We start from the raw sequence: 13,157 nt of genomic DNA on the forward strand, positions 1-13,157 counted from the left end.
ACATGGGTTCGAGCCCTGGTCCGGGAAGATCCCACATGCCATGGAGCAACTAAGCCCATGCACCACAACTACTGAGCCTGCGCTCTAGAGCCCGCAAGCCACAACTACTGAGACCACGTGCCACAACTACTGAAGCCTGCGTGCCTAGAGCCCATGCTCCACAATAAGAGAAGCCACCGCAATGAGAAGCCCGCACACCGCAATGAAGAGTAGCCCCCGCTCGCCACAACTAGAGAAAGCCCGCGCAGCAACAAAGACCCAACATAGCCAAAAATAAATAAATTTATTTAAAAAAAAAGAAATTAAGGAAGACCTAAATAAATGGAAAGACATCCCATATTCATGGACTGGAAGATTTAATATTATTAGATGGCAATACTCTCCATCTAACTGATCTACCGCAACGAAGAGCAGCCCCCGCTCGCCACAACTAGAGAGAGCCCATGAGCAACAATGAAGACCCAACGCAGCCAAAATAAATAAAATCAATAAATAATTTTTAAAAAAAGACAATTCAATGGGGAAAGAATAGTCTTGCCAACAAATGATGCAGCGGGATAATGATAGCCACATGCAAAAGAATAAAACTTGGACTCTATCTAATACCACATACAAAAATTAACTCAAAATGGATCATATGCCTAAATGTCAGAGCTAAAATAATAAAAGTCTTAGAAGAAAACTTAGGAGTAAATCTTCATGACCTTGGACTAGACAAAGATAGCTTATGTATGACACCAAAATCAGAAGTGACAAAAGAAAAAACAGGTAAATTAGACCTCATCAAAATTTTTTAAATTTGTGTTTCTCAGGATACCAGCAAGAAAGTGAAGACAATCCACAGAATAGGAAAAATATATTAAATCATATATCTGATAAGGGCTTGTATCTAGAATATGTAAAGAACTCTCACAACACAACAATAAAATGACAAAGAACCCAATTTTTAATGGGCAAAGGAGACACATCTCCAGGAACACAAACAAATGGCCAATAAGCACATGAAAAGATGCCCAACATGATCAGTCATTAGAGAGAACCGCAAAGCAAACCACAGTAAGACACCGCTTCAGATCTATTAGGATGACTGAAATTTTAAAAAGACAGACAATAACAAGTGCCGGTGAGGACGTGGAGAAATTGGAACTTTCGCAGATTGCTGGTGGGATTGTGAAATTGTGCAGCCACTTCAGAAAGTAGTTCGGTAAAATAGATAGCTAGTGGGAAGCAGTCGCATAGCACAGGGAGATCAGCTCGGTGCTTTGTGACCAGCTAGAAGGGTGGGATAGGGAGGGTGGGAGGGAGGGAGACGCAAGAGGGAAGAGATATGGGGATATATGTATATGTATAACTGATTCACTTTGTTATAAAGCAGAAACTAACACACCATTGTAAAGCAATTATACTCCAAAAAAAACGTTAAAAAAAAAAAAAGTTGTTTGGCAGTTCCATATGTTAATTATAGTTACCATATGACCCAGCAATTCCACACCCAGGAGACCTGAAAACATACATCCACATAAAAACTTATATACAAATGCTCCTAGCAGCATTATTCATAATAGCCCAAAAGTGGGAATAACCCAAATGTCCATCAACTGATGAGTAAATAAACAAAATGTGGTGTATGCATACAATTCAGTCATAAAAAGGAATGAAGTACTGATACATGCGACAACAGAAATGAGCCTTTGTCTCAATTGTACCTGTGAGATTTTAACTTATGGAAGTGACTGAGTGACTACAAGGAGAGGTCAGTGCCATTGAAAGATTTTTATTACTCACGGTGCCTGAAAGGCGAGCACACCACACCCACAGGGCCCTATAGGGAAGCTTCAGTTTGGGTCAGGAGGAGGAAGGAGCCAGGGAAAGCCTGAGCCAGAGCCTTTATTGTGTTTTCTGCAGGAAAGGCAAGGCAGGGCAGGGTAAAGAGTTTAGGACTGACTAGTCTGAATAATGCTGGCAGGCTTTGGGAAGGGCTGTCTCTTAGTTGTTTGGCACCTGGCCCTCGTTTGACTTAGGGCAGGGGAGAGATTAGCTTGGTGTGTGAGAATTTGATAAAGGATGTGGTTGGTTCCTGGTTGGTTCGGGGTGTGGGCTCTGGACTGGATCGTTTGCATATGAAAAGTGTGCTGCAGGGTGAACACTTTCCTATCTCTCAGAGCTAGTCCTGGGAGGGGCAGCGAGCCCACAAATGCCAGAGCATCAAGAATACAGAAAATAAGATGATACAATTAAGACAGCTGGCCTTCTGATGAATGGACGCTAAATAGAAAAATACAGGATCTAAGAAAACCCAGTTAGAACAGCCTAGAAAACATTATGCTAAGTGAAAGAAGCTAATCACAAAAGACCATGTATTCCATTTATACAAAAAGTCCAGAATAGGTAAATCCATAGATGCAGAATGTAACTAGTTGCCAGAAGCTGGGGAAAGAGGAGAATGCAGAGTGACTGCTAAGAGGTACGGGGTTTCTTTTGGGGGTGATGAAAATGTTCTAAAATTAGACAGACCTGTGACTATCCCTAAAACCACTGTACACTTTAAATGAGTGACTTATATATGTGTAAATTATATTTCAATAAAGTTGTTATTTAAAAACAAAATACAAAGAAAGAGCGGTGTTCAATACTTTCACAAACAAGACATCAGAGGGGAATTCCCTGGTGGTCCAGTGGTTAGGACTCTGCACTTTCACTGCAGGGGGCCCGGCTTCGATCCCCGGTCCGGGAACTAAGATCTCACAAGCCACGCAGCATGGCAAAAAAAAAGACATCAGTGGAAGAGAGGTGTCACTACTACTTACCCTCAGATCTCTGGTCTCCCAGATTTTCTAGCTAGAGGTGAGGCTTCATGCAAGATCGCAACATTAATCCAGGAAACAGGAAAGTCCTTTTTGATGTCTGAGCAGGAAAATAACACCACAAAAATACTGTTTAACAGGATTATTCTGAGAGTTGAGCAGGGCACAGACTGCAGCAGGGAAGACTAGAAGAGGGACACCAAATATAAGGCCATTGAGAATAATTCAGGCAGAGGAAAACGGCTTAGAAATCAACAAGAAAGACGAGTTAGAAAAGCAAGTGAGAAAGAATCAGCAACGCGTGCAGGCTGAGGACAAGAAGAGAGGAAAAGATGTATCCAAAAGTATCCTTAAGGCTGTGGGCCTGGGGAAGATGGCGTTGCCACTGACAGTTAAAGACAACCCAGAAAATGTGAGAATTATGGCACAGTGGAGACTCCGGGTCCAGTAATGCGAGAGAGCTACTTAATGAATAAGGATCAAAATGTGCCTTGATGCCTAAGGTTACTCAAGAATGCTTCAAGCAGCTTATTAAACAAAGACCACTAGGAAAGTTATGTGGGAAGTGGGTTTGCAGGGACTGGGGTGAGAAAATGAACTCTATCACATTGGGCTGCCAGCAGGACATCCTGGTGATTGCCAGGCAATTTAAGATTGGAAAATGAGTAACAAATTGGGGCTAGAGAGAAAAATTTGGTAGTCATTGGGAGGTTTTAGAAAAATATGAAACAGTGAACTGTGTAAAAGAAGTACTGGAACTGGAAAAGAGAAAAATTAAACATTAACTAAGTTCCACCTCCTACTTGCCAGGCACTGTATGAGAGGATTTTTCAAAATGATTAGAAGGTAGTCCTGACTTTCTAGAGTTTTGTGGACGAGTGATGACAAAGCTAAAAATAGAGTATGAACGAGAGTGTCTGGGACACAGAAGATGAAACAATTTTGTCTAGAGAGTTTTCTTACGATTGAGGATTAGGAGGAAAAGGGGATATCAAAATGGAGACAAAAGTAGAATTCAAAGAATAAGAAGGTAGTTAACGACATCAAAAGTAAAGAACAGAGACGGCCAGCTTTGATCAGAAAGCAATGCTTGGCGGAATAGCTTCAATAAAAATTTAAGATTAGAAGCATAAAAAGCTGAAAGGGAAAGATGGAAGTTGTCTTCAAATATATCAAGAGAAAATATATATCTGTGTTGCTTTGGAAGAATTAGGACCAATGGAAGACACTGTAAGATTTTCACTCAGGGGGCTTCCCTGGTGGCACAGTGGTTAAGAATCCATCTGCCAATGCAGGGGACACGGGTTCGAGCCCTGGTCCGGGAAGATCCCACATGCCACGGAGCAACTAAGCCCGTGCACCACAACTACTGAGCCTGTGCTCTAGAGCCCGCAAGCCACAACTACTGAACCTGTGTGCCACAACTACTGAGCCCGGGCGCCTAGAACCTGTGCTCCACAACAAAAGAAGCCACCGCAATGAGAAGCCCGCTCACCGCAACGAACAGTAGCCCCTGCTCACCGCAACTAGAGAAAGCCCGCAGGCAGCAACGAAAACACAACACAGCCAAAAATAAAAACAAATAAAATAAATGAATTAAAAAAAAAAAGATTTTCACTCAGTAGAACACATCTTCTAACAACGAGAGCCTCACAGGGAGAGTATGGTTGAGGTGCGCATCGGAAGACCATCCATTTGGAGAACAGGTTACTGTTCATAGTAGGGGGATGGTAGAAGCAAGGTGTGGAAGGGAAGGTTAAAGGTCTCAGCTGAGAGGCCTGGAGGATTGAAAGACTAGAAAAAAAAAGATGGAGAGAAGCTAATCAAAAGGAATGGAATTTAGAGTGAAGTTAAGGCATCAATTCCTGTGCAAAACAGAGAAATGCCCAGGTGGAGAAACTCCAGATAATCCTGATCTTTCAGTAAAACAGGTGGGGCATCACCAGTGGTAACAGAAGGCTGCCAGGTGGGGGGACCGAGAACTTCTGAGAGAATAACTAGCCAGGAGGGTTTCAAAACCAACGGATGTAAAGTCATGATGAAATGAAGCACACGTGGCTTTCTGGTGCTGACAGGTGCAGCGGGCAGGGTCTCTGGAACTTTGTCTCCCCCTGCTGAGTCAAGAGGCATGAGCGGCTGAGACGAGGAAAGGAGCCCAATAGGAAAGAACTGTTTCTTTTGGCGGCGGGGGGGGGGGGGGGGGGGGGGGGGTTAGAGAGAGGAAAACATAAACATTGATTTTTAAAAACCACCTTATAAGTTAGATCCTGCAGCATTAAATGAGCTGCTGTGCAAAAACCAAACAGCAAACAGATGTGGGAAGAGGGCCAGCACTGGGTCATCCCTGTGGGCCACTCTTGCTTGTCTTTTTGGGACTTCCCTGGCGGTCCAGTGGTTAAGACTCCATATTTCCATTGCAGGGGGCATGGGTTCAATCCCTGGTCGGGGAACTAAGATCCACACTTTGGGGGGTGAAAAAAAAATCTTTGCTAGTCTTTTCTCTAAAAGGTTCTTCTCTTAATTAACCCATCCCTTTATCCACACGCTGTTCAACAGCCTCAAAGTGATTGCAGAGATAGGAACCTTTCCCTCAGCCAGGACACAGGCTTGTTTTGAATTTCAAAAGTTCTGTTAAATTATCTTCTCTCCAAGACCTTGTTCACAGAATCATCTTTACGTGAACCCACCTAGTAGAGCAAACAAGGATGAAACCTATCTCACGACTGGGGGCATTTGGGGAAGGGCATCTCTTCAGCCTCTATTTTAGTCACTGCTCCTTCATCCCCCAGCCCCACCCTCCTGGCTCCAGAGGAAGTCCAGGATAAGATTAAAGTCAAATGAGAAGAGGCCGAGTGGGATCACGGAAAAAAACAGTTAAGTCAGAAGACCTGGGTTTTGATTCAGCCTGCTGTCATGTACTAGATGTGTGACCCTGGGCAAACCCATGAGCTTCTCAGAGCCTCAGTTCTCAAATCGAAGGACCACAACCACGGGTCCTCCTACCTTACAAATGCGGTGGGGATAAAAGAGAGCAGTGGATGGGAGGGCACTTTTAAAAGTCGTGTACCAGGACTTCCCTGGTGGTCCAGTGGTTAGGACTCTGGGCTTCCACTGCAGGGGGCCCAGGCTTGATCCCTGATCAGGGAACTAAGATCCCACAAGCCATGCAGCACAACCAAAAAAATTAAAAATAAAATAAAATAAAGAAAATGAGGCCAGGGGACTTCCCTGGCAATCCAGTGGTTAAGACACCGTGCTTCCATTGCAGGGGGCGCGGGTTTGATCCCTGGTCGGGGAACTAAGACCCCGCATGCCACGCGGTGCGGCCAAATAAATAAATAATAAAATAAACTTGTTTAAAAAAAGAAAAGAAAATGAGGCCAGGAAGATGAGAAGCTTAAAAAAAATAAAAAGAAATCTGTGTACACACATGAGGCATTGGGGGCTCAGGCACAGAACCCCCTTTCAAATATTAGTCTTGATGTACATGTACATATATATATATGTGTGTGTGTATAGTTAAATGTAACACATAATTACATATATATATATAGTCACCTAGAATTCCCTTTCAAATATTAGTCTTGATGTACATGTACATATGTATATATTTATATGTGTGTGTATAGTTAAATGTAACACATAATTACATATATATATAGTCACCTAGAATTACCTATAACACATCTATAACCATTTAAGTGATTTGTATTATCTGTGTTCACATATATAAATTTCATACTGAATCTGATTTATTCCGGATATATGCTGGAACAAACTTGGTCACCAGAGGGACTTTCCTGGTAGCACAGTGGTTAAGAATCCGCCTACCAATGCAGGGGACACAGGTTCAAGCCCTGGTCCAGGAAGATCCCACATGCCGTGGAGCAACTACGCCCGTGTGCCACAACTACTGAGCCTGCGCTCTGGAGCCCGCGAGCCACAACTACTGAAGCCCGCGTGCCTGGAGCCCGTGCTCCGCAACAAGAGAAGCCACCACAGTGAGAAGCCCATGCATCACAACGAAGAGTAGCCCCCGCTCGCCGCAACTAGTGAAAGGCCGCACGCAGCAACGAATACCCAATGCAGCCAAAAATAAATAAATAAGTAAATAAATAAAAACTTGGTCACCAGAAATGATCAGGGCATTTAAGGAAAAGCAAAAGGAAGATGTGCCTGAATCCGAAAGTACAGAGGTCACAAGGGAAGGTAAACCAGCTGTCTTGATTGATGGTTGCTGTGACCTTGGACATGGAGTTGACTCTTTCACGCTCACAATTTAATTGAGGAAACAACAACTTAACCAGAAACAACCAGAGAACAAAATAAGGCAGTAAAATCACTCGGCCTGGGCAGACTGCATGGTCTATGTAACAACTCTAGAATTTTAAGGAAAGAGCATCAGAAGTGGGGTAATCAGGAAAAGCTCCACGGACATGAACATATACACACTACTATATATAAAACAGATAACCAACAAGGACCTACTGTATAGCACAGGGAACTCTACTCAATATTTTGTAATTATCTATAAGGGAAAAGAATCTGAAGATAAATATATACATACGTATGTGTAACTGAATCACTTTGCTGTACATCTGAAACTAACACAACATTGTAAATCAACTAAACTTCAATTTAAAAAAAAAAGGAAAGTCCCATGGAGGTAGGACATCAGGAGCTGAGAGGGACAGACAGAATTGGAAGGAAGAGGACGGTCCATGTGAAAACACGCAGCAGGAATAAAGACAGCAACTTGAACAACATGGGGTTTCTTCCGTAGCAGCAAGTTCGCTCTTCACTGTGGCTTAGCTCTCTGGGAGAGCTGATATGGCTACTGAAGAGCCTGAGGAGAGGACAATGCATTCTCTGCCCCACGGCCTGGCCTGATAACCTGGCCATTTACTGTGGGAGGCGGTGTCATGTTGTAAAGCAAGGGGAAGAGCCACATGCAGGGTCAGGGAGCCACAGTCCACTAGGCCCCCCGCCACTTCTTTTCCTTCCACCTTTTCCAACACGATCAACATTTACTCAGCAACAACCATGCAAGGAACTAGGCATTGGAGAAAAAGACCAATAATCAGGGCTTCCCTGGTGGCGCAGTGGTTAAGAATCCGCCTGCCAATGCAGGGGACACGGGTTCGAGCCCTGGTCCGGGAAGATCCCACATGCCGCGGAGCAACTAAGCCCGTGCGCCACAACTACTGAGCCTGCGCTCTAGAGCCTGCAAGCCACAACTACTAAGCCCATGTGCCACAATTACCGAAGCCCGCGCGCCTAGAGCCCACGCACTGCAACGAAGAGCAGCCCCCGCTCGCCGCAACTAGAGAATGCCCGTGCACAGCAACGAAGACCCAGTGCAGCCAAAAAAAAAAAAAGAAGACCAATAATCACCTTGGGGAGTTAGATATAAAAAAAAAAACAGGTTAGACCAAAGCAGTTAAGGACCAAATAAGTAATACTGCTATTGCTACCAAAAAAAGGCGAGACGGTGGGGGGTGAGTAAGGCTGGCTGGAAAATGGTTTCTTGGACTAGACGGTGCTTGTCCAAGTCTTGAGGAAAAATTAAGATTCAGAAAGCAGAGAGTTAAGAAGGGGTATTACAGACCAGAAGTGTGAATCAACACTAGAAGGTAAGCACTACGATGTGAATATATTAATACTTAACACTACTGAACTGTATACTTAAAATGGTTAAGATGGTACATTTTAAGTTACATGTATTTTATCACAATTCAACATTTTTTTCATTTAAGAAACAAACCAAAAAAAAAAAAACAAACCAAAACACAGGTGCTTCCAAAAAAAAAGATAAACTGATATGAATACACACTGCCATTTGTAGCCAAGTAATAAGCTAACCAGTCTGATTTTGTAGAAGGTTCGTGTAGAGAGACATCAGGAGATTTAGTAAAGAAACAAACTGAGGGACTTCCCTGTTGGTCCAGTCGGTAAGACTCCGTGCTCACAATGCAGGGGGCCTGGGTTTGATCCCTGGTTGGGGAACTAGATCTCGCATGCCGCAACTAAGAGTCCGCATGCCGCAACTAAGACCTGGTGACGCCTAAATAAATAAACAAATATTTTTTTTAAAAAAAGAAAGAAACAGACTGAAGGTGGATTGTGGGAAACCTCAGGCTAACATGTGGCACTTGATTCTCTCAACCAAGGTTTCTAACTTTGTGGTCTAAAGACGGGCTTCAAGTTTTGGCCTGTGAACAACACCCTGTAATAAATCTTGAAAGTTTGTTCACAGGTGCATTCTGATCTGGGGAGAGGGCAAATGGCTGGCAGATTCTCAAAAGGGTTTATGACTTAGAAAATCTGAAAACCATTCATAAAGCCAGTTGCCAGTGTGGTCTGGGTGGGGATGGGACACGGGTTGAGGTTACATAAGTTGAGCTCATTTCCCTTGAGACGTGCAGTTAACTCAACAGCAGACAGTGTTATATAACTGGATGCTCCGTCTCTCTTTAGTGCGTAACAGAGTGATTGTTAGGTATTTACAACAGCTCATCTGGGAAAGTTGGTGACCCCTACTAAAAACTAGCAGAGGGGGAGCAGAAAAGAGAACCCAGTAAAAGACAGGAAGTAAGAAGATTCAATACATTAAAATGCCACAGGGCTTCCCTGGTGGCGCAGTGGTTGAGAGTCTGCCTGCCAATGCAGGGGACACGGGTTCGAACCCTGGTCTGGGAGGATCCCACATGCCGTGGAGCAACTGGGCCCGTGAGCCACAACTACTGAGCCTGCGCGTCTGAAGCCTGTGCTCCGCAACAAGAGAGGCCGCGATAGTGAGAGGCCCGCGCACCGCGATGAAGAGTGGCCCCCGCTTGCCGCAACTAGAGAAAGCCCTCGCACGAAACGAAGACCCAACACAGCCAAAAATAAATAAATAAATAATTTTTTAAAAAAAAATGCCATAGAAGCCAAAGGAAAAAAGTCCTGGAGACGATGAAGTGGTTACCGGAGTCAAGTATAAGAGGAGGATTAAGAAAGATAAGGAATGAGAAAAAAAAGATATCTAAGTTCTATGACCTTCAGTTGCACGGTTTCTGTAGAGAGAGCGATGCAAAAAAGGTCAGAGGTTAAGGGTAACATATCCAAACTAGGAGACCTGGAGAGCAAAGGAAAGTGCTATAATTATGACGTGATAATTATGTCAGGACATCAGGCATAAACCAGGCGTGTCCTGGACGAATAGACACAGTTAGTTACCTAGTTGTGGAGGAAGTTAGTAGCACAGCCAGGAAGGCAGCAGATACCATCTGTTAACTCAAAGGATTTGGTTGTGAAAAGGAAAATAGGACGTAAGTCAGAAGAAGTAGTAGGGATAAGAAAAGGCTTTATCAGTTACCTGTGTGGGAGGAGGGAGGACTTCTGATGTTGTAAAGGAAAGGGAAGGAGCGGACAAGAGCATCCTGTACCCTCCATCTCGCTGAACTTCACGACGCACACAGGGGGCCCTCAGACATTTCTTGTGTGAATGTTGACTGGGACACCAGCCCTCCAGGAAGCAGCAAAGACTAGAATAAGCAGGAGTGGAGAGGGGGCTTTCTCCCTTTGAAACTATATGGAAGGAGAAAAGAAAACACCATATGACAAGAAAAGGCAGGCCAGAGTGCTGTATTTCAACCTAGTGAGTATCGGAGGACCGAGGTGTCAGAGAAGAATGCTTTTCCAAACTGGCCTTCACTATGGCCTTTTCTTCAAGGGAAAAAAAATAAGAAAGTTAACTCTTAGGAGTTCTTTAAAGCTAACTTGTATGTAGATTGCCAGAAAGAGAACAATAGGAAATATACCCATAGTGCAAGATATAATTTCATTCAGTGCCGAGCAGTTGTTTTATTTATAATTTCATTTCAGGTACAAATTGGGGGCTCCAGAGAGGTCAGAGGAACACTTGTCCTAAGTTTAAACTTGAGAAAGAAAACAATGGTTGGTGTCAGGATATGAAGATGTGACCATACTGATTACGTGGGGGGAGACGAAGCTCTCAGCCAAATGTCAGACAGAGGCTAAACAATCAAAATGGGGTTCATCTACAGATGATTCTTAAATTACAACTAGGCAACTCATCCAAACTTAGCACAATCTTACACAAAGAGGAAGGGAAGGCTTTCACAGAATGTAGTAGAAATAGACCTGTACAATCTGACAACACCATAGGATCAGTGAATGGTCACCAGGGAACACTCAGTAGCAGGAAATTGCAAGTCATGAGTCACATTCTACAGCGCGGAGCTCACAGTATAAATAAAATAACCAGGTGGACAGATATTTATTATAAAAGTCAGTTTATTTTCCCTTTCTGTGTTTCATATTTTCCCTTTTTGTCAGTAATGAGCAATTAACTGATTGGAAATCTGCTTGATTAAATAACATTAACAAGTTCATAAATGCACCACATTTGAGAGTATAAAGCAAGAGGTTGAAAAATATTCCCTAACCCAATGCAAATTAGGCAGCCCTCAAAATTGCACATTTTTCACCTGTTAACTTCCATAATTTAAAATATATATACAGTATGACCTTAAAATATTGATAATTAGTATAGAATTCCCAGCCTTGAAGACATATATTCTACAAACTTCTAAAGAACAGATACCTAGATACGCCTCAGGCCCTAGTAATCCATTAATGTGATTCAAGGTCACATACTTAACACTTACAGGGCCAAAAGGTCTTTCTTTTTCTCTAATTCTAGTCTTCTGCTGAGGTAACGCAAGGAACCCAGTTGCAACAGAGATCAATCCTCTGAAAATAGGGCTAAGCAGATTAGCTTCCTAGTGGATCCTAAAGTTCCCAGAGAACAAATCTGGGGTTGAGTACTTCAGCTGTAAATTACACACTGGCATGTTCACAATTGAGGTACCTTATGGTCCTTGAAAGGAAGACTAAAGACTTCCAGGAGTCAAAGGGAATTCTGAATGAAGACGGAGGAGAACAAGTTGACAATCACTTGAAGATATTTCTGCTTCTGGAGCTGAACGACTTTAGAGCAGATACAGAGTGACTGAGCCAATCAGCATGTAGTGTGATTTTTCCCACCGTGGTTAACAAAGGGATTCTCTGTCCAAGGCAGGCTTACGCTGGACCCAGCTAGAGTGCTTTATCCGGATTTGATGCTTCAGAGACGAGGCACGCTCTGCAAACTCATGACCAAAGCAAAATGCAACGATCCTTTCTATTCGTGGAGCACGTCACTGATACAAACCATGCCTGACTGCCTTGTGGGCACTCGGCTTTCCAGGCTGGAGAACTTGGGTCCAAGTCCAATATAGCATTTACGGCCAACAAAGACGCTAGCAGATTCATAGGCCATTCAGTACATTCATGAAACAACAGCGATAAAAATCATTAACAGTAATTCCTGTAGTGTAGAAAAACAGCCCAGCCTTCACTCTGGTCAGCACCTCCGGTGGCTGACACTGTTGAAAGAGGCTTGACAATCTGAGGTTATGCTAGAGCTCTTAAGACAACCCCAAAAGAAGGTGAATGGAAAGAAATAGTCCTGATGTGTCTCCTATTATTCTTGTTCTTTTGTGGGCACCGGTCACCCACTCAATATGCGAGTTTGTCGTCTTTGCATAAGATAGCACATTTCCCTCACTATTAATGGTGAAATAAATAGAATTGTGCAACTTGTCTGTGAAGAGAAAAAAGCATTAAACATGCAGTGACAAGTTAATTAATTCTGTTAGAGCATCATGTTTTGAACATAATAATGAATTTGGACAACTACATTCTTTTTGACTTTGTACAAGGACAACTCAATCTTTAATGAATTAGAAAATAATTTTGAAAATTACAGTTAATATTACAAAATACTTAAATGTTACATTACAGTCTCCAAAAAAAGAACTAAGGTACACAGATTAAATAACTCATAGGTAGGGCAGAAAATTGATGCTGGAGCTCAGATTTAAACAGTGTTTCTTCTAACAGATTCGGTTTTCTTCCTATTACATTTCTAGTATGATCATACCAACAGGTTCATCAGGAGATACTTCCCTCTCCTCAGAAGTAGATGACAGAGCTATACGGCCCAGTCTGTGGAAGCTGGAGGGCACCCAGGCAGAAGAAAGCACCCTTCGTGATAGCAGAGTACGTAAGCCTTAAGGCAGCTCCAGGGGATTCCAGGTGCGCAGCTATCCCACAGGCTCCTTGGATAGGCTGGAGGACAGCATCCAGACTTGGGCAATGGAGGCTGCCTCCAATTAGGATGCCCTAGATTTAGGGACAGGATACTGAATGCATCCCCTGGTGGACGAAGCCGTCACCAGACTCTCAAGTAGACCTGTCTTGAGCACCGTCTCAGTATGTGATAAGAGTATGTCACATGCCTATTCA

At 43.2% G+C, this 13,157-nt stretch overlaps 1 protein-coding gene across 16 annotated transcripts in view; it reads right to left on the reverse strand.

The window, feature by feature from the left end:
* The window catches only part of SLC37A3 (solute carrier family 37 member 3), a 118,819-nt gene that overhangs the window by 63,823 nt on the left and 41,839 nt on the right, over window positions 1–13,157 (reverse strand). For 3 of the 16 annotated variants that reach the window (XM_082400314.1, XM_082400311.1, XM_082400319.1), the window contains one exon: window positions 11,085–12,453. The exons of 12 other annotated variants lie outside the window; for them this stretch is intronic. In XM_082400314.1, coding sequence (XP_082256440.1) covers window positions 12,361–12,453 — 93 coding nt within the window. In that variant the 3' untranslated portion in view covers window positions 11,085–12,360. One more of the 16 variants, XM_082400317.1, reaches the window with a different exon arrangement.

Source organism: Balaenoptera borealis (genome assembly GCF_965194805.1).
Source record: "Balaenoptera borealis genome assembly, chromosome: 7".
Classification (NCBI taxonomy): domain Eukaryota; kingdom Metazoa; phylum Chordata; class Mammalia; order Artiodactyla; family Balaenopteridae; genus Balaenoptera; species Balaenoptera borealis.